The sequence below is a fragment of the Manis javanica genome, chromosome 10 (assembly GCF_040802235.1).
Source record: "Manis javanica isolate MJ-LG chromosome 10, MJ_LKY, whole genome shotgun sequence".
Taxonomy (NCBI): Eukaryota; Metazoa; Chordata; class Mammalia; order Pholidota; family Manidae; genus Manis; species Manis javanica.
Genome location: NC_133165.1, coordinates 43,052,806 through 43,080,530, shown reverse-complemented (window position 1 = coordinate 43,080,530; position 27,725 = coordinate 43,052,806). Strand labels below are relative to the sequence as shown.

The 27,725-nt window shown below is 36.8% G+C and overlaps 1 protein-coding gene across 1 annotated transcript in view; it reads left to right on the top strand.

The window, feature by feature from the left end:
* NIPSNAP2 (nipsnap homolog 2) overlaps positions 1-25,649 on the top strand; it is a 31,339-nt gene extending 5,690 nt beyond the window's left edge. Inside the window, exons 2-10 of the mRNA XM_037002585.2 lie at positions 8,620-8,759; positions 8,842-8,887; positions 11,841-11,935; positions 12,279-12,349; positions 13,129-13,269; positions 14,297-14,328; positions 18,918-19,012; positions 23,005-23,088; positions 24,519-25,649. Of these exons, the coding sequence (XP_036858480.1) occupies positions 8,620-8,759; positions 8,842-8,887; positions 11,841-11,935; positions 12,279-12,349; positions 13,129-13,269; positions 14,297-14,328; positions 18,918-19,012; positions 23,005-23,088; positions 24,519-24,583 (769 nt within the window). The 3' untranslated portion in view covers positions 24,584-25,649. The remainder of the gene's footprint in view (positions 1-8,619; positions 8,760-8,841; positions 8,888-11,840; positions 11,936-12,278; positions 12,350-13,128; positions 13,270-14,296; positions 14,329-18,917; positions 19,013-23,004; positions 23,089-24,518) is intronic.
* Positions 25,650-27,725: the final 2,076 nt, after the last annotated feature.

Here is a 27,725-nt window from a genome sequence, read left to right as displayed (position 1 = left end):
TTCACACTGTGTGGCACATAGTGCTTATTCTATTTAATGTCTTGTGTTTTGTAGAATGTACTGTCCCCTATCCACCCTCTAAAGTGCCACACAACATATATATGATGTTACAGAGATAACTGATGGTGATGTTTGTGACTCAGTAAAGAACCCCACTCATTCTTACCATCCTGGCAGCTGTTAGCATAGCTGCTTCTCCCCCGTTCTGTGGTGCAGTTTGGACGGCTACATGCACTGAACATATTAGACAGCTTTGGTCACCTGACAGTCAGATTCCAGAGTTGGACAACCAACTGAGGGTAATGCTGGAATAGACTGTTTTTAACTTATCAAGACAGTGACTACCCAAGTTCTCAAGAAAACACCACTCAATGCAACAACATGGATGGAGCTAGAGGGTATTAAGCTCAGTGAAATAATCCAGGTGGAGAAAGACAAGTACCATATGATTTCGCTCATCTGTGGAGTATAACAAAAAGCAAAAACTGAAGGAACAAAACAGCAGCAGACTCACAGAACCCAAGAATGGACTAACAGTTACCAAAGGGAAAGGGACTGGGGAGGGTGGGTGGGAAGGGAGGGATAAGGGGATTAAGGGACTGATTGGCACATATAATGTAGGGGGAGCAGGGGGAAGGAAGTATATATAGCACAGAGAAGACAAGTAGTGACTATAGCATCTTACTCTGTTGATGGACAGTGACTGTAATGGGTTATGTAGTGGGGACTTGATAATAGAGGAATATAGTAACCACAGTGTTGCTCATGTGAAACCTGAGCATAAAGTTGTATATCAGTGATACCTTAATAAAAAGAAAACACCACTCAGGTTTTTGTGTATGTCCTGTAATGGTGTCTATTTCTTAGGCTCATCTTTAGTTCATGGAGCATTTCCATATCCCTTAATTCATTTTTCCCATCCCCAAGTAAATCCCTTTGCTGTTATTAAAATCTGTAACAAATGTTCCATTGCGGAGATTTGTGTACAGGAGACATTCCTTACTAGTGAAAGTATTTTGAACTTTATAGTTCTGGGTTCATATTTCTTTTTGCCATTTCTTAGGCCCTTTAACCTCTCTGAACCAAGCTTTAAAATGCAATAATGCCTACCTTGCTAGATTGTTCCAAGGATTAAATGAGAATGACATAAACTGTCTAATCTAGTGCCTAGCCAGAAGTATATTCTTAGTAATTTGTAATCCCCTTAAATTCTAAAGAGGACAAGAAAAATTACTTTGGATCCGCAGCCCCCAGATTTAGGCTGCCAATAATTCTTAATTCTCCTATTTTATAAGGTATTAAGTGCCATAGAAATTAAGTATCAATATATGCACACATGACATATGCTTGTCTACATTCCCGGAAGAACCCATTTAAAACTATTAGTAGTAGTTATTGTGGTATTTCTTACTTTAAGTGAAATTCCCTAGTGTTGGTATACACTTTGTACTTTCATTGTACCCCTTTCTTAAATTTAATGAACTTAAAATCTAAAATATAGAAAAAACAGGAATTATACAAAGTCTCATTAACAAGTCTTAAAACTTTCTTTTGTGTATCGCCAGTTGTATATGCTTGCCAGTTTGCCTCATGATATCCCAAAATGTGGTGTTTACAACACTTTAAACAAATTGACAAAATTTTTTATTTTTGTTTAAATAAATTTAACCATGATTAATTTGGAGAACTGTCTTCTTCAGAATTAGTGTGTTTATATATTCAAAGAGTGAATTGAAAACAGAAATAACATGATTTTGGGTTTTGCTAAGGGATTAATAGCTTTTATGTAAAATTTTATTTTTAAAAGTTTGTTTTATTGAAAGAGTAGTTTTAAAAACTTAATTTTTACACCATTTATCAAGTCTGTTTTAACTGCTTTAAGATATTTTATTATGGGGTTAAAAATGTACTTAAACATACACAGAAGTGAAAAGCACAGTCAATATAGACATTGTGTTAAGGAAAGCTGTTTCTCTTCTACCTTAACTCTTTGTACCTACCTCACGGCTCCCACCATTAATAACACTTTCTTAATTCTAAGGAGTTTTAACTTGTTAACTTACAAAAGCAAAATGGAAGAATTTCCAACTTCTTTTTACAAATGCTGTTTAGGATTATATATTTTTGTCCTGTTTGCTTAAAAAAATGGCATGTTTCCGGTATTGTTAATTTGTTTATGAGCTTGCTGCTTTTTGATCTTTGAAGGATCTGAAAAAATAGTTTCATATTTATTCATTGTTCATAGAAAACAGTTTGTAAATTTTGTATTTGAATATTTTATGTCTGTATATGCGTAAGTTTACATCATTCAAGTCTTTTTATCTGGTTTCTAGCTACTTGTGACAATAGCCTATGAATCTGGTTTTAAATTTAAAGAACATCTTATGGAGAGAAAGTTGCATTGTAATATTTGTTCATTAAAGCAGCAAGTTTACTTTTTTAAGCAAAAAAAATGCTACCAATATAGCATGTGAAATTTAGAGTACTATTAGTTCTAAACCACCATAGTTGAATAAGTATAGGAATTTATATTACTGTAATGTGGAATCCACATGTTCATCTCATGCGCAATGGTGAATATGCACTTCGTGAGAGTTTTTCTTACCTCTTGTTTAAATTCCAAACCCCGTCCCTAATACCTGGGGTCACTATCTCTTTTTCTCTTAGATTTGCTTGTGGTGTCTGTGTCCTTAAGGAGCCCTATAAACAGATTGGAAATAGTCTGTAGATAAATCATCTTGTGTTTCCATACAGATCCCCCAGAAATGGCTCATACTGACCTGTTAGCATACTGACCCTATTTTGAAGCACTGGATAAGAGCCTGAGCATTTATACTGGCCATTGAAATCCAGCATGTTACTCTAGCATGATCTAGCAAGGGACAGAAAAGATCACTTAATGTGTAGAGCAGTTAAAGATCAAAACCGTAAAGTATGTTTTAACAGCCCTGGCCAGCAATGAAGGTCATGAGTTTGAAAAGGGATTGTGGAAAAAGAATGGGCACTGACTCAAAAAGGTATGTTCTGTGTGATTCCGTATATAAGATGATCTAGAAAAGGCAAAAAAGGTAGGAACATAGATCAGTGGTTGCTAGCTGTTGGTTGCTAGCTGATTTCTCTTTCTGCTAGTTCTTTGTTAGTATATAGAAATGCAACATATTTATGTATACTAATTTTGTATCCTGCAATTTTACTGAATTCAGTATTCTAATAGCTTTTTGGTGGAATCTTTAAGGTTTTCAATATATAGCCTTTCATATATGGCCTTTATTATGTTGAGGCACATACCCTTTTACACCCATTTTGTTGAGAGTTTTTATCATGAATGGATGTTGAATTTTGTCAAGTGCTTTTTCAGCATCTATTGAGATGATCATATAGTTTTTATCCTTTTGTAAAGGTGGTGTATCACATTGATTCATTTACAAATATTGTACCATCCTTGCATCCCCAGAATTAGTCCCACTTGGACATGATGGATGATCCTTTTGATGTATTTTTGAATTTGGTTTGCTAATACCATTGAGGATTTTTGCATCTATGCTCATCAGGGATATTGGTCTATAATTTTCTTTTTTTTGTAGTGTCTTTGGTTTTGTATTAGAGTGATGCTGGCCTCATAGAATGAGTTTGGAAGTGTTCCCTCCTCTTCTACTTTTTGGAATACTTAAGAAGGATGGGTATAAACTCTTCTTCAAATGTTTTGCAGAATTCAGCTCTGTAGCTGTCCGGTTGTGGACTTTGGTTTGTTGGGAGTTTTTTTATTACCAATTTAACTTTGTTACTGGAGATTTGACTGTTGATATTTTCTGTTTCTTCCTGGGTCAGGCTTGGAAGATTGTATGTTTCTAGGGATTCACACAATTCTTCTAGGTTATCAAATTGGCATATAATTTTTCATAGAATTTTCTTACAATTCTTTGAATCTCTGTGTTGGTTGTAATTTCTCCTTTTTCTTTTCTAATTTTGTTTATTTGCATACTCTCTTTTTTCCTTGATAAGTCTGGCTAGGGGTTTCTCTATTTTGTTTATCTTCTTGAAGAACCAGCTCTTGGTTTCATTGCTTTTTTTTTTCTGTTCTAATATTATTTACATTATTTATTTCTGCTCTGATATTTATTATGTCCCTCCTTCTACTGACTTCAGATTTCATTTGTTCTTTTTTTTCTAGTTTCTTTAGTTGTGAATTTAGACTATTTATTTGGGAGTGTTCTTACTGAGGTAGGCCCGTATTGCTATGTACTTCTCTATTAGAATTGCTTTTGCAGCATCTATATGGAAATAACTGTTTTTCTGTTTTCATTTGTTTGTACATATTGTCTTATTTCCTGTTTGATCTGTTCATTGATCCATTGATTATTTAGAAGCATGTTGTTTAGCCTTCTTATGTTTATGGGGGGCTTTTTGTTTTCTTCATGTAATTGATTTCTAGTTTCACACCATTGTGATCCAAAAAGATGCTTGATATAATTTCAGTCTTTCTGAATTTATTGAGGCTCTTTCTGTGTCCTAATATGAGCTCTGTCCTGGAGAAAATTCCATGTGAACTTGAGAAAAATATGTATTCTTCTGCTTTTGGGTGGAACATTCTATGTATCTGTTAAGTCCATCTGATCTAATGTGTTTTTCAATGTCTCTGTTTCCTTATTTATTCTATGTCTGGATGATCTGTCCATTGGTTTAAATGGGCTGTTAAAGTCTCCTAATATGATTGTACTGCTGTCTGTTTCTCCCTTTAGATGTGTTAGTATTTGTTTTATATATTTAGGTGCTCCTATTTTGGGTGCATAGGTATTTATAGTCATTATATTTTCTTGTTGGACTGATCCCTTTATCATTATGTAATGTCTTTGTCTCTAGTTACTTTCTTTGTTTTGAAACCTTACTTGTTTTGATACAAGTACTTCTACTACTTTTTTCTCCCATTTATTTGCATGAAATACCTTTTTGCATCCCTTCACTTTCAGTCTGTGTACGTCTTTAGGTCTGAAATGAGTCTCTTGTAAGGCAGCATATAGGTGGGTCTTGTTTCTTTATACTTTCTGCCTCCCTAGGTCTTTTGATTGGTGCATTCAGTCCATTTACATTTAAGGGAATTATTGATAGGTATGTACTTATTGCCATTTTACAAATTGTTTTTTGGTGCTTTCTGTAGTTCCTCTCTGTTCCTTTCTTCCACTGTTATACTCTTATCTTATAATTTCATGATTTTCTTAATATTATGCTTGGATTTCTTTTTTTTAATTTTCTGTTTATCTTTTACATGCTTTAGGCTTGTGATTGACATATGGTTCATAGTTTCCTAAATAAATAACAGTTTATATTAAGTTGATGGACATTGTTTTGAACACAATCTAAAAGTACTACTTTTTTATTCTTCTTCCTCCTGTGCACTTTATGCTTAAGATGTCATAATCTATATCTTTTGTGTATCCCTTGACTGATACTGATTTTACTACTTTTGGGTTTTTTTTTTTAACTTCATACTTGCTTAGTTAAGCAATTGGTCTACCTTTAATGTAGGTTTATTTTCACTGATGAAAAATATTTAGGTTTAAGAACGTTTCCATATACCCAAATCCCTTTAGCAAATCCTGTGAAGGCCAGTTTAGGGATGGTGAATTTTTTTAACCATTGTTTTTCCAAGAAACTTTTAATTTGTCCTTCATTCTGAATGATAATCTTTCTGGTAGAGGATTTCTGGTTGTAGGTTTTTCCCTTTCAGTACACTAAATATTTCATACCATGCCCTTCTGATCTGTGAAATTTCTGCTGAGTAATTTGCTGATAGCCTTATGGAATTTCCTTATAGGTAACTGGCTGCCTCTCTCTTGCTGCTTTTAAGATTCTCTCTTTATCTTTGCCATTTTATTTACTATATGTCTTTGTGTTGTCTTAGGATTCCTTTTTGTTAGGCATTCTCTGCTTCCAGGACCTGTGTGTCTATTTCCTATCTCAGATTGGGGAAGTTTTCAGCTGTTTTTTCTTAAAAGAGACTTTCTATGCCTTTGTTTCTCCCTTCTCCTTCTGAGACCCCTATTATGCAAATATTTTTTTGTTTGGAATTGTCACACTTCTATCTTATCATCTTCTCATTTTTAGAAATTCTCCTCAGCTTGGTTGTTTTCCTGTCCTCAATTTTCCATCTCCTTACTTTTTTCCCCTCTACTTCCACCAGTCTACTATTCATTTCTTCTGTTTTTCACTTCAGTAATTATATTCTTCAGCTCTGAGTGGCTCTTTTGCAGATTTTTCTGTCTCTTTGTTGAGACTCTTACTGAGATCATCAATTCTTTTCCCCAAGTTAGTGAGCATCTTTGTAAGTGTTGCTTTGAAATCTTTATTGAGAAATTGGTGATCTCTCTTTCATTTAGCCTTCTTTCATATCTTGTCCTTTTTGAGGGAGTATATTTCTCTGCCTCCTCATTTTGTCTGGGTTTCTGTGTGTCTTTCTTTCTATTGGGTAGATCTGTTATGCCTCCTGGTCTATGAAGTAATGGCTTTTTGAAGAAGGCATCCTGTGGTGCCCAGAGTTCAAGACTCTGCTCACCAGTGCCTTAGTCTCCCTTGTGATGGAGCCTCATTTGTTGTTGGTGGGCAATGAGCAGTGCCACCTTCTGCATTTCCACCAGCAGTGGCCTCTGCATGCCCTTTGTGACTGTGAGGTGCTTCTGCTGGGATTCATTGTGGGCAGGCTGCCCTCCCTCTGCTGGTCGGGGTATGTTCTATGGAGTGGGATGCAGGGATGAGTCACCAGTGAGGATATGGACAGTTTAGAGCTGTCCCCCTCAGGAGCCCCACCAGTTGAGCTGAAGCAGGACTGGGAGAGTCAGGAAAGTGTCCTTCCAGTTTCCAGGAAGCAAAGTCTGACTGCTTCTGGGCCAGGCAAGGCAGGACATGTGGGCAGGGAAGCATGCTGTGGGACTGAGCCACCAGCAAGGGAGATGGAGCGTTTGGAGCTAGCTCCTGAGATTGCCTGAGCACTTGGGTAGAGGGAGGGCTTTGGAAGTGTTGTCCACCTGCCCTTTCTCCTCCAGAGAGAGCTCCCTCTTACACCTGCTCCTGACACACTTCCTATTGCTGGTAAATCTTGTAAAGTGATACCTCTGTGTTGGGTTTCAGCAGGACCAACAGAGTGTTCCTGTCCTCTATAAGTGACAGGAGTCTCAGCCTCCAAGAGTGCTCCACAACTCTGCGTAGCGTCAAGCCCCGTGAATCATCAAAGCCCAAAGCAATGTGAACTCATGTTGCTGGGGCAGATCTCCAGGGCCAAGTGTACAGAGTTCTTGAGCATTTATCCCCTCCCCATTCCATTTCTGTCTCTCCTGCTTGTGGGCTGGGATGAGGGTATGGCTTGGGTCATATTACTGGTAAATCAGTTGTGCTCTGCCACTTTACCTTTCTTAATGTGGCCTTCTCTTCTTCTCCAGGTGTGGATGGTCTGTTCTTCAGTCTTCAGGGTTAATTGTGTTTGCTGTGGTTACTTCCCTGGTGTATATGAGGGAGGAGGTTTCGAATTTACCTTACCTTACTCCACCATATTTTTCCCTCTTCCTCTCTTCCTCATTCTTTTTAATGATTGCATTGTATTCTGATTTTGGATAGTCCCCAATTTGTTTGACCCCATTAATGGATATCCAAATTACCTGTACCAGGACAAATCTGGAGACAAGGCAGTAATGTTCTTATACATTCAACTTTGTGCACTTATATAAATATAACTGCCTGTGGGATGTAGCTACAAGTGCATTTATTAGGCTGAAAGGCCTATGCAGTTTTAATTTTGATATAGATAATACCACACTGCCCACAGTGCCCACTAAGCAAGCACATTTACTTAAAATTTCATGGTAAAAGTGCAGTTTGTTACTTCAGTGAACTTTACCTCACTCTCTGACAGCATGTATAACAAGAATTCAGTTACATGATGAAAATTAGCAAATTATGCTTTAATAAAGTTTGTAATCCTAGGTTTTTGTGACAGTTAAAAATCTTGATTCTAAATCAATTTAGTTAAGGGATGAAATGATTTTCTTTTCACATTTTTTATTGTGGTAAAGTACATGTAGCATAAAATTTGTCATTTTAATCATTTAAGTGTATATATAGTAGTGTCCTTAAGTATATTGATATTGTTATGCAACCATCACCACCATCCACATTCATTTTCCCAAACTGAAAGTCTCTACCCATTAAACAATAAGTCCTCACTGTGTTCTCCTCTGAGCCCTTGGCAACCACCATACTACTTTCATTCACCACGATTTTGACTACTCTAGATTTCCATGTATATTTTTTTCTGTCAGAAATTGCTTTGGAAGAGGGAAAAACAAACTGTGGGAATTGCAAAGATACACACAAAGACTTTCTTAAGAGAGCCACGAATTACATATCTTACACTTGTTCCTGCTGTTGAGAGTGCACATTACCATAATGGAAAGAGGACATCTTATGGTACCCCAGGTTCTAGAACAGCTCCTGAACTAGGTGTTCAAGGTATGTTTGCTGGATGGATTGATGAATTTATGAAAGCAGTGTACACTATATGGCACTACCTAAAGACACTGAAATCTTGGTACATCTGATGAGATTCACATTTTTGTATTTGTTATTCCATAGGACATTGACATCTTCTGATAACAGACCTCGAGAAGACAGCTGGTTAAAGTCTTTATTTGTCCGGAAAGTTGATCCAAGAAAAGATGCTCACTCTAATCTTCTAGCCAAAAAGGAAACAAGCAGTCTATACAAATTACAGTGTGAGTGATAGGTTTGTTACTTTCATAGTTGACTTTTTTCCCTTTGTTTGTAAGTTTATCGTTGAATTTTCTTTTGTTTCAGTTCACAGTGTTAAACCGGAATGCCTAGAAGCATACAACAAAATTTGGTGTGTATACCAAACTATCCTTTACTTGGGGAAAAATAAGAATTTTAAAATTTGTTGGTTCAGCTAACACTTGATAACAGAATGAGATCTTTGATCCCTCTTCTCAAAGCTGAATGTTTAGAGGCTCCTCAATTGAGCTCTATGTGGGATTGCTGAGAGCATTTTGATTTTAAGCATTTATACAGTTAAATCATCATATAAGCTATTAGAGTGTTTCTATACTATTAAGGTAGAAGAAACCTTGCAAAGCCATCTAGTCCATCTGCTGACTGCCTGTGCTTCGATACATTCATACATTCTATCTCTGAACAGCTTTGAGTGTTAGGAATTAGAACTCACATCCCTGTGACCTCCAGTTGTTTCCAATTTTACTCCAAAGTAAAACTGCCATGTGAAAGTGCCCTATGTATTAGAATGTGGCTGCCATTTCTTCCCAAGTCTTCTATTCACCAGGATTCAAGTCCCTTAAGCAGATTTTCATATGAAAAGAGATCCTCTTACAGAATTTGTAAACTTTAAGACTAAAGAGAGAATTAAGTGTATTCTTAATTAAATTATTAACAGAAATGGTATTTTGATGATCAGTTTTGAGCAAATGTAATTAAAAAGCATTTTGTTTACCTTTAATATCTGCTACTTTCATGAGAAAGCAAATGATTTTGCCACCAGAATCAGCATAGTTTCCAGAAGCAGAAATCTGTTATTTTATTTTTGGAGGTGGTTCACGAAATGAATTATTAGCATAGAATGTCTTATTCACCTCTGCAGTTTTCTTTATTTAAAAATGCCCTAAAACAAAGCAGTTGCCTATTTCTAAATCTTTTTCATAAAATGAAATTTTTTCTATGCTTATGTTTCCCTGGATTCTCTTTCCTGTCCTATTTTTTTTTACTGTCTCTTCTGTCTCAGATTTCTTGTCTATTCATATTTCTATATGGATGTCTTGCTCTCCCTTCAAACTCAACATGTAGACCATTTGCTCTTCCAACTTCTTCATATGTGTCATTCACCATGATTTTATTGAACTCTTTCCTTCATTCTTTGTGATTAGTCAGCCACTAGGACTGTGGATTTTTCATTTGACATGTATTTTGGTTCATTTTTCTTGCTTCCATCTCCATCTCCTTCTCCCAGACTGCCTAGCCCAATTTCCAAATATCTTCCTTTGTGACTGCCTTCCCAGGCTCAAAGCTTCACCCAGTCCTACATTCCATTAGCCATAAGTCTGTCAGGTGGATCTGCATACATTCTCTTTTCACCTTCATCATGTTTTTCTTTTCTCTGAAACTTCCAGCAGCTCCCTGTTTCTAGTACATAAAGGCTTAACTCCTGCCTGGTTTTTATAACCCCAATAATGAGGTTCTGCCCAACTCATCTCATTCTGGGTACAAGTACTATCTACCTTACAACCTCCGTGCAGGTAAGGCCAGAGCTTCCAGGAGCAGGTTTGGGGCTCCCAGCAAAGAAGATTGGCTACAAATCCATATATATGACTTTGTATTGGTAAAAAGCTTAGGCCCCATTGTCAGGCTCCAGCTCCTTTCTGGACCCTACCTATACAAGCTTCCTTCTTCCACATTGGATCCAGTTCAGGATTGTTTACTTCCTGCTTATGTCATGTGACAAAAAGGAAAATCCCTTCCATTTTCCTAACATAATGCCTCTTTTTCCACGTTCAGCTTCCATCAATCTCATATTATTTCTGCACATAAGTCCTTATGACCCAGTATCATGACCATACCCCATGTATTTTCTTAAGGGTAGCAATTACTTTTAAAATTAAGATCTGATGTTAAAAGTAAAGTCCACCCTTCGAAAAAAAAACATGGTGCGGTATTGTACTGGATCATAGAGGTGTATGGATTTTCAATTAAATATAAGACCGTTTAAGCTTTTTTCTGAACTATGCATATATGCCCAGTCTTGGTGCCCCAGCATCTGGTGGTAATCACTAGCTTAATAAAGCTCACTGTCAACAAATAGTTTGAACAGATTCCATTTCTGACCCTTTACCCTTTTGCATCCATTGGTGAATCTGTGTTATACTTTTTTATCATAATGTATTCAAAAAAGTGTGCAGGTTCTAGCTTTTCTCTTGGTATGGCAGTTATGCCTCTTCCCTTTGCCTTTCCCTGTACATTAGACTCTGTACTACAGGAAGGTTTACATGGAACCAAGTTCTGACATCTCTTGACTTTGCCACTACCATACAATCAATGGTAATGAACTAGATGGTGCGTTCAATGTGAGATTATATGATAACTCTCAAATCCCCTCAGCTATTTAATTTATGTTTCATGTTGTATCGTTAATTAGTGTTTTTCTGCCACTTTGATGCCCTTGTGGACTGTTGGGATTAGAACTGTTCGAGTTGGGTTGCTTCCAGTCTGTTATGTTCTAATGCTGTCTTCCTCCTCCTTCCTTAAGGCCAACTTGTTCTCTGCCCCTGCTACCTCTGCCTACTCATGCCACTTCTGCTGTCTCCCCTATCTGAAACACTTCTTTCTTCGTTCTTACTTCTTATGTGTTTTTTTTGTACTCTTCCCATTTCTCTCTTTCTTCCTATTTTTGGAACTAGCAGAACTTAGCTTTTATAAACTTGGCCATTCCTAGGTACTTCTTTTTTTTTTTCTGAAATGGCAAATAGTAGACCCAGTTCCTGGAGTCTTGGGACCTTTGGCTCTTCTTTATTTTTATCACTATATTTGAGTTGCTTACAACTGTTCTAGATAGTTGGGGTATCAGAAACCTACGCTTCTGATAAGTGGGATATTAGACCAACACAGAATTCAGCTAAAAGGTCAATTCTGCATGCCATTTATCATAAATACATTCTGAGGTATTTGTTAGAACACAGAGGAGATGGCTTTATTCCTGTTACTGATCATGTGTTTTACACGTGGGTGTAATTTTGTTGGTTGTTTAATTAGTGTTGCTATTTCTTCTCTTTAAGTCAAGAGGTGTTGCCAAAGATTCATGAAGATAAACATTACCCTTGTACTTTGGTGGGGACTTGGAACACGTGGTATGGCGAGCAGGATCAAGCTGGTAGGAAGCAGAAGTCTTTGGAATAAACACTTATTCCTTAAGCCTTTAGTGAAATGACTTAAATAAGTAATATTTAATTTAATGCTTGTTTTGTAATCAAAGCTTTCCAAGTCTCAATCTAGTTTTATGGTTAAAGTAGTCTTCCCAGTAATTCACTGCAAAAACTACTTTTTTATTGTTTTTAATGTTTGACTCTATTACTAAAACTTTATGATGTAACTCATAGACTGACACATGTCGCATTAGTTTTGTACTGTGTAAACATTATTCATATCTGGAATATTTTCAAGGTAAGAGTATCATGAAACTCTAAATGTGTATTATCTTTTAAAATATATTTCAGTCCACCTCTGGAGGTATGAAGGAGGCTATCCAGCACTCACAGAGGTCATGAATAAACTCAGAGAAAATCAGGTAATGATTTTGAAAACTGTTTACTTATTCAGACTAATGATAGAGTAGATGTTAGTACAGAATTAAAGGACTCTGCTATTGTCATTTTTTTTAACATTTGCAAACTTTGTTATAGCAAGAATTTTATTATTTGGACTCACGAAGTTGTATTTAAACATTAAGTAACCAGTTATAATACTATCAAAATAACTTGTACTTTGAAACTGATAAGCTGGTACTTTTAAACCAGTAAGTCAGCATGGTAGACACAATCAGCCCTGGATTACCTCACATCGACCTGCTTCAGGAACTGCCAGCCGCACAGTTTTTAGCTTGCGCTGACTTTATTCTCCTCTCCCTCCCTTCACTAATAGGTGTGGGTTAGTGGAGAGATTTTTAACAGCCATACATTATTAGGAAAGAAAATTTTTTATACAGCTTGCGAGTCCAAATATAAATTATTTTAGATTACAGGATGTTTTGTGCTGTCCATGTCACCTATTACTATGCTGTCAGACACTGTTAGGAAAATCTAAAAACTTAAAAAATCAAATTTGTTTACATTGTCATTTAAATAATTAGGATGACCATGTAGTTTATCATCTAAACCTGGACACTTAAGAGAAAGGGAATGCTAATAGTTGTTACACTGGTTCAACAAAATGTCAACTGGGACTGTCTCAGCCAACTGGGACCCTATTTATAATACTAATCTATTATAGGAGGAACATAAATGCTACTAAAGTGGATTTATATATAAATATTAGAAGATTTCATAAGCACATTTTTTTCACTTAAAGGAATTTGTAGAATTCCGTAAGGCAAGAAGCAACATGCTTCTGTCTAGGAAGAATCAGCTGCTATTGGAGTTCAGTTTCTGGAATGAGCCTGTCCCACGGTCAGGACCTAATATATATGAACTCAGATCTTACCAACTCCGAGTAAGTACTAAAATAGGAGTTAACTGTCATTCTTCATGAAAAAACATGAGCAACCCCTAATGAAAAGAAAAGTTAGATGTACATTATATAATATGTTTGTCATTGTATTTTGATTGGCTTGTTTTCTCCCCTGTCCAGTCCTTCTCTTATTTCCTTTTTTTTTTCCAATCTTCTTTCTTTTTCATTCCTTTTCTTCTGTAAAGCTCTTTTGTTTTTTATAATCTTGTATATAATATTTATTATTTGACATTTTTCCATATAGCATTTCTATTTCAAAAGGAAAGGCCTAAAATGCAAGACTAGGGATGGTATATAGCATCTATTATTTATTTTTGTTTTTTTAATTAATTTATTGTTTTATTTATCAAATGTACATAACAGTGGTTCAACAGTTCCCCTCCCCCACTCCCCTGCCCCCATACAATCCCCTCCGCCTTGGTAACCACTTGTCACTTCTATCTAATGTATAGCATCTATTATAATTGAATTAGAACAATCAATAAATATATGCCTATTCAATGTTGTACTGCATTGTAAGAGTAAAAGGGAATAATATTTTTTAAGACTTTCTGGTATTTCCCCAAGTGACTACTAGAGAGAAAGCCCCAGATAACAACATTATTAAAAGGAATGCATATCAGTAGATCTCAGTGCTCTAATACCCTTATACTGTAAAAATAAAGTGACATGCTTGTTAAGTTTACTTAAATTGAATTTTTTAAACATTTCACAATAAAGTCTGAATGGATATCAACAATTTAATGATCCCTTCAGTACATTTGGAGGGTAGGCCTAAGTACAGTTTTGATAACCATAATTGGATGGCTTATATAAATGTCATCTTATATGAAGCCCATTATGGGATGGAAATGACCAAAGTGAATAATATTTTGTCACATTTTTTATTTGTTAACATCTCACATTAATAAAAGTTAATTTTTAAGTTAATTTTGTCAATTTTTTATACTACTGTTTCCATATTTCTTCATAGAAAAACTAATAAACCAAAATTCAAATCTCTTTTCAGCCAGGAACTATGATTGAATGGGGCAATTACTGGTAAGTATGTTACCAAATGCTGAGTTTGTTAATCTTATTACTAGTTAATTTTAGGCCATAGTGTTAATTCTAGGAATGAAATATGGGCATAATTTGATACTACAATGTTTTTTTCTTAGATGTTTTTATTATGAAATTTTTCAAACATATGCAGAACTAGGGAGACTAATACTGTGGATCTCCACCCCACCTTTCTCACACCCTTTACTTTAGTAATCAACACAGGGCCAATCTTGCTTAGGTCTAATACCCATAACCCAGAAAATTTGGAAGTAAATCCAAAACAATATACCATTCATCTATAACATTTTAGTATGTATTTCTAGGATAAATAAGTACTTTTTTTTTTAAACCATATCCCAATGTAGCATGAGATAATTACCTTTTCTGAAATGTTGCTTTCATTACATAAATGGAGCACCACATGATACTATTGCTTTTTTTTATTCTTAGTTTAAATGGCAAAATACCAATTTTTCCCAAAACTGATCTATAAATTCAGTGTAATTCCAGTGAGGCTCCCAGCAGGCTGTGGGAATGCACAGGACCTAAAAGAGCTAAAACCACCCTGCAAAAGAACAAAGTTGGAGGACTCACACTTCTCAGTTTCAAAACTGATTAAAAAGCTGGAGTAACCAAGACAGTATGGAACTGGCATAAGATCAGGCATATAGATCAATCTAACAGAATTGAAATTCCAGAAATAGACTTTCACATTATGAGCAATTAGTTTCCAACAAATGATGTACCAAAGCAAATTCAGTGGAGACAGGTAGTCTTTTTGACCTAGGGTACTGAGACAGCCAAACATCTTTGCAAAAAATAGATTCAGACTGCTGCCTCACATCATATACAAAAATTAACCAAAAATGAAATGTAGACCTAAATGTAATTTACCAAATTTTTTCTTTTGTGGATCACAATTTTGGTGTTAATATCTAAGAACTTTTTGCCTACCCCAAGTTTGCAAAGACTCTCTCCTATGTTTTCTTCTAAAGTTTTATAGTTCATAAAAATGAAAAAGCTTTGTAATTCAAAGGATATTATTTTAAAAATTAAAAGACAAGTCGCAGATTGGGAGAACATCTTGTAAATCATGTATCTTATAAAGGGCTTGTATCCAGAATATATAGAGAAATACTACAACTCAGTAAGACTAATAACCCAACTAAAAAATGGCCAAAGAACTTGAATAGACAGTTCTTCAAAGATATGCAAATGGCTAAAAAGTTGAAAAGATGCTCAACATCACTAATCATAGGAGAACCACAAATCAAAATTGCAATGAGGTATTATCTCACACCCTTTAGGATGGCTATTATCAAAAGAACTGAAAATGAAAAGTGTTGAAGATACAGAGAAATTGGAACCCTTGTGCCCTGTTCGTAGGAATGGTGTTGCCATTATGGAAAACAGTATGGAGGTTCCTCAGAACATTAAAAATAGAATTACCATATGATCCAGCAGTCCTGCTTCTGAGTGTATATTCAAAAGAGGTTAGAAGAATAAAGTATATATATATATATATAATATATATATTTTTTTTACATATAGACTTTATTTATTTATAGTATATATAGTAGTTAAAGTAAAACATGTACGCATGCATTAATCTTGAAAACACCAAGTCAAGAAGAAATAACTGAAAAGGAATATGTATAGCATGATATCTTTTATATAAATCTTAAAACGATACAGGAGAGTTATATAAACAAGTTATATACAGCAAGAGCTACATAAAAACATATAACTATTGTTCATGAATGCATATTAAGTAGAAATATAAAACCATGGACAGGAAGACTTGTCTTCAAAAGAGAGGTAACTGCTTCCTAAGAGTGTTAACTGATAGGGAAGTTGGGGATGAGGAATACAAAAAAGATGTAAAGTATTCATGTCTTAAAAATCTAGGTGATTAGGATGTTTGAAATCATCATTAAAAGAAAAACAGTTTAAAAGTTACCTTAATGCATGTTCAGAAGACACCAGTTTTATTAGACACTAATTTCTGATTTTTAAAAATCAGAAAAAAAAAAGAGAATATTTAAAAATCAAGAATAGAAAATACTTTAAATCAGAAGTTGACAAGCTTTTCTATAAAGGACTACACAGTAAATAAATACTTCAGGCTTTGTGGATGATACTACATCCATCACAATTACTTAACTGCTGTTTTAGTGTGAAAGCAACTGTGGGCAATTTGTAAGTGGATGAGCATGGCTATGTTTCAACAAAACCTTTATTTCTGGACACCTGTTTTTAAAATTCATAATTTTCATGTGTCATGAAATAATTACTGATTTTTTATCCAAGCGTTTAAAAGTGTAAAAACCATTCGTAGTTCCTGGACCATAAAATAAAAATAAGCTGCAGAGGGTGAGATTTAGCCTGAGGGGTGTAGTTAGCTGGCCCTGAGTTAAAAGATAAAACTACCATGTCTTCCATTTTAACAGCTACATTAAACAGCTACAAGAAGCATACTCATTACTTACCATTATAACAACATGCAAACTTTCGTCATTATAATTTTATATTGTTTTTGGAAATCCTGACTAGTGTAATGAGAAAAAACAAAAGATCTAGTAATATAAAGCTTTAATAATAGGATACAAGAATGAATTATTGGCTATTAGTAAGCTATTTACCCGTGGTTTCTTTATCTATAAGTGAGAACCTATAACTTTTACTCACTTTCAACTTACATATATTCTCCTTTATTCAGTTATGAAATGTCTTGCTTTGAACTAGATAATTTCTAAGATCTAGCTACAAAAAAAACTGTTCTTTATTTTTAACCAATCTTTTCTTCTTGGGTCATCAAAGGCTAAATAATGCAAGTTAGAATTTCTTTTATTTGAGAACTAAGAAATATATGTTTAATTGTATACTTACATATTATAGGCACCACTTTATTAAGGGATTTTTTTTAGGGAGGGGCCTTATACATATAATTTAGTTGCCCCTCAGAATAGGATCACTCATTAATTTTGTTTTTGCATGTTGCTAACTAAGGCTTGCCCACAATGAAATCCACAAAGAAGTATTGAGGTCATTCTTCAATTGTTTTAAAAATTATTTATAAAGCCAGTTCAGCACTCAATTTATATTTTGGCACATAGGTAATTATTTAAGGTGCTGATCTCCTCTTCAGTACATACTTCTGCTTATTACGAGGCTAAGGCAAGTATGTTTTCTTTGCCTACTATAACTGAATTAGAAAAATTCATAATGAAATGAATAATCCTGAATATTTATCACTATCAATACAAGATGGTTTTTCTTCCAAGTAGTTAGAATGCACATTAAAGTAATTTGCTTAATTTCAGTAATTTACCAATCAGATTTGTAAGTTTTGTGAAGATTTTGATCACTTAATTTTAAATATAGAATTTAATATTGTTTGGGAGTAACTCATGGGGGCAATAGCAAGAGATCCCTCCTTCACCACAAAAGAACCTGAAGCCTCGGGTCAGCCTCATGGAGCAGAGCTCATGGTGGACAGAGCCAAAGATGTACATAGGGATCTTGAGGAGGTGAGCTTCCACATTCCCAATGCAGGTTGCCCTGGCTCGGATTCAATACCTGCCGCTCCTTGAGATATTCTGACTCAGTTATTCTGGGGTTTGCCTCCTGGAAGAGAATGCCCTAATCAAGCCAACTCAAGTATCTTGTCTCTCAAGAGTTGTAGCTCACTGTAGATATTAGTGGATTAGTATCCTTGTTCATATGCCTCCAGCTCTTTCAAATGAATTCAAATGAATCCACCTTCCCAAGTCCTGTCAATTCTGATGGGACAGACTTCAGGCCAGAAAAGTGTTTAAAGAGCCAGTACCTTTTGCAGTGGAAATCTTAAAAAGTTTAAGACAAGTGCCCATTTTTAACTAATTTATCACAATTTCATGTTATACACATAACACATGTATATACACATAGTATATAGTACATAGCGTCCAAGCATAGTACGGAATGAATGCCCTTTGATACTCATTACCATTTGCTCTGGTAAGAACAAAACCTGAGGGGCAGCATCAGTTTGACAAATGGTGTATTACCAGGAAGCTCCACATTCATGGTTCTGTGTGCTGTCCATGAGGTTTGCAGAATCTCCCTGATAGTTCAGAGAGCTCTCAAGCTTTTCAGGGTTCACTGTCTGCGACTGCTTTGAAGGTGTGCTCCCCTCACCTCTGCTTTACACCCCATTCTCATGGGTGGTCTCAGTCTCCCTTGGATATGGTGCTTGTGGCATCTTGGGTGTTCTAGTATCCAGGTTTGCCTCTCACTCTCTCAGCATGTTCTTGGAGAAGCAATTCTTTTTAAGTTGACAGGTCCTATTGCCAGTTTTCTTGATTTATGTCAAGAATCAGAAGTACAACCACATATCCTCACATTTTTTAGTTTGTCATTAATTATTTTCCTCAGAAAAATGACTAGTCTAGCTATAGAAAGATATATTTACATCTTAGATTAAAATACTTTCAATTGTATTTGATAATTAAAAAATAGTCTTCTGAACAGTTTGCTCTGAGTATGGAGGAAATTTATTGTTTCTTTTTAACATACCTAATTAAATATCTGAACTTTTCTTAAAGGGCTCGTGCAATTCGCTTCAGGCAGGACAGTAGTGAAGCAGTTGGAGGATTCTTCTCTCAGATTGGGCAGCTGTATATGGTGCATCATCTTTGGGGTATGTGGGGGGGGAGGTTTTCCTTCATTTTTGTGTTAAGTGATATCTCAGAGTTCATTACCAAGTAAGTTGTACTAGCTGGTAAGCATATACCAAGCCAGTATCCTTAAACACTAGCAAATCTGTATGTCATAGATAGAAGGTAAGTTGCTGGACTATCTAGAATAAAAGAGGTCTGCAGTGAAAGGTCCATAGGCTCGTGGCCTGTGAGTTAGCTGATGGCGAGAATGGAGATGATGGGAAAGAGGTAAGGAGTGAGCAAACATGGGAGGAGCAAACACAGGAGGAGGAAGATGGGAAAGCTGACGAGTGCATTGCACAGAGCAGTCCCAACCAACCTTCTAGACACATCCTCGCTCCCTCCTGGGCAGTCCTGCAATTGCCTGGGAGGCACTTTCCCACATTTACACTCATTCCCACCTTGGGTCTGGTTCCATCATCCCACAGGCCCTTCTCCACTCACCTTTTCTATCCCCACCCACTTTTGTTTGGTACCATCTCTGGCGTCTTTCAGGGCCTAACTCGGATGTTCACCAACCCCCAAGTGACTGTCATTCTCCTCCTGAGCCCCCAGAGCCCAGTATTGGGCAGATTGTCACAGTTGTGGCTATTTTTATCTGTCTTCCTGAGAGAACAGGAACTGTTCTCACTCATATCTGGGTATATTCTGGGCACATTTGTAAATGGCTATTAACTTTAAAAAGAAAAAAAGCATAACTCATTTCCAGACCATATTAACTAAGGTGTTGATATGGCCTGTTTGATCCCACCAGGTGCTGTATCCTGTCGGCTGCTTATAAAATAAGGTGATAGGACTAACAAGGGCTAAAACAACACAAATGACATGACATGCCCAGTTACATAAAGAGTTACATTTCAGGTTTCCTTTCACTTAAAGGGATATAAAGTTACGTATTTGGGGAAAATTAGTAAAGGTGAAATATGAACTAGACTTCAGGATCTAGATGGGTTGACAGGTAAAGGCAGAAGGAAGGGCTGAAACAGTCATGGGGGCACAGGAGATCATAAAAAGTACTCAGAAAACTACAAATAGTGCAGACTGGCTAAATGGTAGGATGTCTGCTGGAGACCTAAGTCTGAATGGGTAAATTGAGGCCAGAAAAGAAGTTTTTACATTTTGCTCCTGCAACCCTCCCCAACAGACCTTCGGGTCTCGAGGAGGAAACCCCCATTCTCACACCCACCAGTCACTGCTTTGCCCGGGCCTCATCACAGCTGCACACACTGAGCTTCCCCAGCATTTAGGAGATTGAAAACTCTGCACCCCATGAGGGATGCTGTAAATAACCTCAACTCCCCAGAACAGCAGAGGCAGCACTGTCCTTTAGTTTCAGTTTTCAAATGTAGTAGATTTGGAAATACATCTTTTAAAATGTGTTCTGTGGCCCTCCCTTTTGAGATTATCCAAAATGTAGTTTAACCTTTATGGGTTTGAGATAGGGTAGTCGTAGTTTTTATTTTTATTTTTTAAAATAGTGTATGATCTGTCCAGAGGCTTAAACTGAGAAGTCAGACCTCTTCCTTTCTCTCCCCTTTCTCAGCCCGAGGGGCCTCTGAGGGTGGCTCCTGCATTTCAGACATCCTCTGGTGTGAGCATGGGGACTTGATGGGTCAGGATCATCGCCACATGCTTTGGCTCACAGGCAGAGAGAGGACAAGCCATGCATACACTTGGTTCACATCAGCACCTGGATAGGGACTGGCGTTTCTGGGTAGGGACTCCCAGGTGAAGGGCTCTGGACTTGCAGACAGGCATCAGTGGGTGTGAGTGGCAGTACTCTGACAGGGGCTATGGGGAGCACAGAGTAGAGCCCTTACCTCTGCCCTGTGGGTGGGGGGAGCTTGAGGCTTCACAGAGCAACAGCAAGATGAGGAGGAGTCCACCAGAGCCCTCCTCCATGCAGACACACAGAAGCTAGAACATCTGAGGGTGGCCAGATTGTAGCACATGTCTTTTCTTTGCCACTGCCCTTCTCTACCTACTTTTTTTGTCCCTATCAGTGTCCCAAGTGTCCACCGCCCACTTCCTACTTTATAGAGAGTATTGAGTTATGCAGAGATGAATCCTCATTTGCCTGCCCCGAAAACTAACTCTCACTTTTCCATTTTTTTAGAGAAAGAGAACCAACACTTACCAAGCATCTCAGTATGTTGATGATTTTATGAATCATTCCCTTTAATCCTTACAAGTGCATACCTTTGACTCATAGGTGGTAAATAAATCACCCAGGAGCCACAGCTGGTTAGTATCTGACCCAGGCTCAGACCTCGGCATGTCTGGTTTCGAAGCAGATCTCTCCACAGCACAGCACCCCTTCCTTTTACCCTTGCACTTGAGGCCATCCCTCCCTGACCTTCCTTTAGACCTTCTCCATCAATTTGCTCCATCACCACCCAGCCTGTGGGCTCCTTCCCTCAGTATGTGAAAATGCTCAAGTGCCTCCCATCTTGAATAGCCTCCCCAAACCCAAGTATCCATTGACAGGTGAACAGTTCAACAAAATGTGGTATGTACGTATAACATAACATTATTCAGCCATAAAAATGAATGAAATTCTAATACATGCTACCATATAGTTGAATCTTGAAATAAGCCAGACACAAAAGGAGAAATACTGTATGATTCCACTTATGTGAGGTACCTAGAATAAGCAAATCATTATAGAACAGAATGTAGAATAGAGGTTACCAGGGACTGGGAGACGGATGAATGGGAATTATTATTCCATTGGTACAGTTTTAATTTGGGCTGATGAAGGTTTAGAGATGGGTGGTAATGATGGCGGCACAGTGTGAATGTACTTAATGCCACTGAACATTTAAAAATGATTAAAATAGTATATTTTATTATGTATATTTTACCACAGTAAAAATTGTTTTAATTAAGAAAATTTAAGTTAATTTTTAAATAGGAACACAGGCATCTCTAGCCTGTGTTCCCTACAAGGGGGCGTCATCACACCATGCACTAGTCATACACCTGACCTCAGAGAGAATGCTGCTTCTTGTCATATGAATTTAACTGTTTTCTTCTGGGTGGTGAGAGGTAAAAGTCTTCTTTTTCCTTCTGTTTTTCAGCATCTTCAAAACTTTATGGATAAATTTTTAAACCATACTAGTAAAGAGAATTTTTGTCATTTGATGGTTAAATTGTTAGGCCTGCAAGGTTAGGTCTTCTCATAGGGAGAAGGAAGTGGCATGGGGAAACGGGGTGTGTCCCAAAGAGAAAATAGCAGTGAGGGGGTAGCCCTGGGTCTTGGCCAATGCCATGTCGAGGTACCGAGGACACATTTCCCAGGTAAGTAGTTGGAAGTATTTTGCTGAGGTCTGGAATCAAACCAAGGCACCTCAGTGACATATCTGTGCATTGTACCACATGACAGCAAGGAGTCTGATGCCTTTGACCATGTTCTTCCCTCCACCTGGAGTGCCTTTCTCTTCCATTCTTATGTGTCAGAAACATCCTCTTCAGCCTTTATGACCCACCTGGTCAAATCATGCCTTCCAGGAAGCTCTCCTGGTATCTTCCCTGGTCTCCTGAGGATACCTCAGTATTCAGCAGGGGTTGACTTTGCCTTTACTTGTCTTTTTGTCCTCCTGCATTGAAAAGAGCCACCCCAGATCGTTTTAGAGCTTTGTAAATGTTGAGCAAAATGGAATCTAATACTGCTTATCTATAGTCTGACAGTTTCTGGTTCTGAATTTAACATTATTGAAGAAGTTCACTTGGTTTAGAAAGGTATGTCTTGGAGCCACTAGACTGTAAAACATAAGAATGGATTGTTTTGCTTCTCCCACAAGGCCTAACATACTTTTGCTTAGAATAACCAGCTCACAGTAATCCCAGCTTAATACTAAATTCCCAAAGTAGTTCTTTGAAATGACCAGCTGAATCAATACTTTATACTAAATAGAATGGCGGGCATTATGTTTGGTTTAAGTCTTGCTTCTTCTGTGTGGTTATTTTTAAGCTTATAAGAATCTTCAGACTAGGGAAGACATACGGAATGCGGTATGGCATAAACATGGCTGGGAAGAATTGGTGTATTATACAGGTAATATTTTAACAGGCATAAAACATTTCTTCTCATCTTATTGGTTTACATTTTTTCACCCTGAAGCTAACATATATGTGTGTGTGTATATATATATATATATATATACACATTTTTTTTTTAATGGTATATTGCTCCATACATACCAGTAAAGGGAATAGTTACATGACATTGTTTCAATAAAGAATATTCTTTCAAGTATATATGTTCTCTGGTATAGTTTTCACATCCTTGTATGCTATAAATTTTACATCAATATCTTTTTTTTGTATATTTCTGTATTCTCTGAAAATTTATTACACAAATTTTTTTCTAAGCTTTCCCATTCCCATCAAAATTGACCAGTCCCAAAAACATTACAATTTGATAGAGCAATTAAAAAGTAGTTTTGAAAATTAATTTGAAATTTAGACTTTCCATGTGTACATGTGTAGAGCTTTGTAATGTTGAACAGAATGCATACATATGTATTATGAAATCCTGGTTGCTTGGTTTTGATAAAACACAGACTGAATAAAACCCAGCAATACCAATACAGGTAGTAGGTACCAACAGTGTTCCATGTCAGGTATATTTAAGCCCATATACTACCAAGTAATCGAAGAGCAATTTGTTTGAGAAAATAAGTATTGTCTTTTAGTGCAAAAAATCCTTCTACTCTCATCAGTTTCCAGAGTTTTACTTAGCAATGACAGTTTTTTTTTGTTTTGTTTTGTTTTAATTAAGGTATCATTGATATACAATTCTATGAAGGTTTCACTTGAGCAACATTATGGTTACTGTGTTAGCCCATATTATCAAGTTCCCTGCCACACCCCATTGCAGTCACTGTCCATTAGCGTAGTAAGATGCTATAGAGTCGCTGCTTGTCTTCTTCATGCTATACTGCCTTCCCTGTGAGCCACCTACATTATGTGTGTTAATCATAATGCCTTTTAATCCCCTTCTCCCTCCCCATCCCCTTCCCTTTGGTAATGGCTAGTCCCTTCTTGGAGTCCGTGAGTCTGCTGTTGTTTTGTTCCTTCGGTTTTCAGCAATGACAGTTTTACAAATGTAGTGTATCTGTTCCTTTATACAGGATACAGTCAAATACACCATTATTTGATTTTATGTGTACTTATTTTAGTTCAAAAAGCCTTTTGAGAAAGCACCGTTTTTCTTTCTCATAATATGGCCTTTCCTAATTTCCTACAAATGAAATACATCCCCAGACAGAATCTGTTTTAATAACATCTTATAGGATGTTAGCTGGTCTATCATTAGCTTACATATTTCTACCCTAGATGAGTCCTGTATTTCCCAGTACTCTATTCTGATTTCAAATAGTATATCTTCTGAACATTCTCAGCAATCTATTTGTTATAAGTAAATATATTTACTTCATGTGTTTAGAAAAAAAATAGCCCAGTAATCTTGATCCTTGTTTTCAGTCCCACTTATTCAGGAAATGGAATCCAGAATCATGATCCCACTGAAGACCTCACCCCTCCAGTAAAGCTATGGAATTTAGATGTGCCTACATAAATTGATGTGACAAGTATTTGTCATAAGTTAATTTTAATTGTATATAAAGTGAAAAAAAAGTGTACACTGCTGTATATAGCTTATGAGAGAACCTCTTTTCTTTAAAATCTACATAATCACAAGAAAGGAAACTATCACAGTTCGGTCGTGACCGTGCTCTGTAGTCCTCCTTGAAGCATCCCTGTTCGTCAAATATACCTTGTAATACTGAGCCACCACCCCTCCTCACCCTCTGGAAAAAAAGGGCCCAAATTAAAATTTGAATAATCTCCAAACAAGAATATAATCTTGGGGAGAAAAGTTGCTATTTCTTTATGAAAAGCCAATCTGTTTTATAATTACAGATTTTTAGACAAATTTCTTGTATCAGGAAGAAATATAAATTTTGTCATGTTTCTCTAACAGTCTTTCTGAGTCTCAGACTGGGAACAAATTATGAGTGTATGCAATACCTGAAAATGTTTTAATTCACTCTCATTTTTAATCAGTCAGTGTCCATTACTCAGCTGGTGTGGTTGCCAGGGTACATTTAATTCAGTCATCACAGTGTTTTGTGATATCTCATTATGAGAGGGGAAATGGCTTGAACCTGTATATCATGTGATTTTGAAGTGAACACCTTGAATAGCACTAATTTTTATTTGTAATATTTTTCTATAACAAAATGAGTAGCACTAGGAAAAGAGGTTTTATTTTGTAAACAAGCATTTGTGATCTCAGACGTTCTCTAGTTAATATTTTAGTAAGCTCACAGCATATACTTCCAAAATTATGGATGAAGGGTGGTGCATGTTGACATTTAAATTGGCATAAAGCTGCATACTTTATCTAGCTGTTTGATTTTGTTTTTTAATACAGTGTGCCAATTTTGTGACTGTAATCATGTGAAAGTCCTGTTGAAATGAAAAATTATATCTGACCCCAAATTAAAGAATTATGTGTAAATTGTGAATAAATCTCATCAAATGTCAAACTTTTACATGGGAATGGTTTTCTCCAAGAACATATAAAAGTCAATAAAATATTCTTAATTTTCACATGTTTGCAATCTTTTCTTAATGAACTTGTGCTGAGAATGATTCTGTCAATCTTAAAAAACAGCTTGTCCCAGTTAAGTGAGCATATGTGAGTCTATAAATATATTAAATAAGGTCATTCGCCTTTTCCTTTGGCCATTCAGTAGGGTGTTATGGGGAATGTGCCAGTCCTGGGGTTTGAGGTTCTGGGCTCTCAGCAGAACAGGACTTTGTAGTCCAGGCTGTGCTCCTTTATGAAGTATTTATCCTCTTGGCATTCATATCCTTAAACTATAAAATAGGGAGGTTGAATCCTAAGGCCTTTGAAGTCCCTTTAGCTCTGAATTTCTGTAACTGGCTCTTCTTGGTGCCATTGGGAGCAGTAGGAGAGAGTATAGTGAAAACATTTTAGCACCAGCAATTGTGATTGGATGCTCAGAGTATGTTTGCAGGACATGAATGAAAGAACTATTCTATGAAACTACTTTCTAAAGAAAAATGATAAAATTAGTATTACTAGTAAAATTAATCTAGCTATTCAGAATTGGAAAAAAATTGCTGAGAACGAGAACTTTCACTTACAAAGTATGTGGACTTGTAAATGAAATAAACCCTGCACAAGTCAGGAATCTTCTATCATTTACTGGTATATTAGAGTTCTCCAGAGAAACTAAACCAATATATCTAGATGCAGAAACATATGAGGAGATTTATTATAAGAATTAGCTCACACAGTTAATGGAAGCCAAGAAGTCCTACAATCTTCCATCTGCCAGCTGGAGAATCAGAAAAACTAATGGAATAATTCTGTCCAAGTCCAGAGGCCTGAGTCAGGGAGCCAGTGGTGTAACGCCCAATCTGAAGTCAAAGGTCCAAGCACAAGAGCTCCAGTATCTGAAAGCAGAAGGATGTCTCAGCTCAAGGAGAGAGTGAATTTTCCCTTTGCCTTTTCCATTCAGGCCCCCAACAGATTGGATGATGCCTACCCACATTGGTGAGGGTGGATCTCTTTACTCAGTCTGTTGAATCAAATACTTACCTTACAGAAACACCCTTTCAAATACACCCAGAAATAGTGTTTCACCAGCTCTCAGGGCATCCCTTAGGCCAGTCAAGTGGACACAAAGTTAACTATCACAACTGGGCTCAAGGGCCTCCCTAAACTGCTTCATCCACCAATTACCCATCCCCAGGCCATTCAGTATCTGGTGAGCAGCAGAGTGTCCAGGTGCCAAATAGAATATGTAAGAACGTTTTCCTTTAGAAATAGTTTGCATCTTTTTATTTGCTCCTTAAAGGATCTTTTTGTTCAGAAAAGGATAGAGCAGTGAACTGAATCACTAAAATGGAATTCTTTCAGAGTACACCCTACTTTAGGAGAAGGAATTTCTGTCCTACTTAAGTCATTGGATTTCACAAGTCAGCCTTCCCCACACTGGGCTTTAGTCTTTATTCAGTTCAACAAATACTAAGTTTCTGTTACGTACTATAAGCACTAGGCACTTGGAACAAAACATGATCCCTGCCCTTGGGAAGCTTACCGTCCAGTGAAAGGAGACTGGCAATTAAAATATAACACTGTAAGTTATATGATATGGTAGACGTTGATAAATGCTACAGGGGAAGACAATAAAACAGGGTAATGGAAGTCAGGAATCTAAGGCTGGGCTGGGAAGGGCAGTATGTTTATTAAACATGTCAGAGTTGGCCTTGATGAAAAGCCGAGATTTAGGTGAAAAAAATTGAAGGAGATATGGAAGTTAGCAGTCTTGGGTTGGGGTGGGGGTGAGAAGGTGGATCCTTCCATGGAAGGGAATGGCTACAGGGCCCTAAGGCAGAGTCATGCCTGCTGGGCACTGGAGCAGCAGAGACCACTGTGGCTAGAAGAGGTGAGAGGGACAGCTTGGTGGAAGAAGAGGTCAAGGGGGCACAGGGCTGGATCAGTAGGGTCCATTGGGAAGACCCTGGCTTCTACTCTTAAGTGAGATGGGATATATTGGGAGGTTTTAAGGAGAGGATGGTATGATCTGACTTAGTTTTAAATGGTGGCTTGGACTAGGGGTAGCAGTACAAGTAGGAAGAATGGTCCTATTCTAA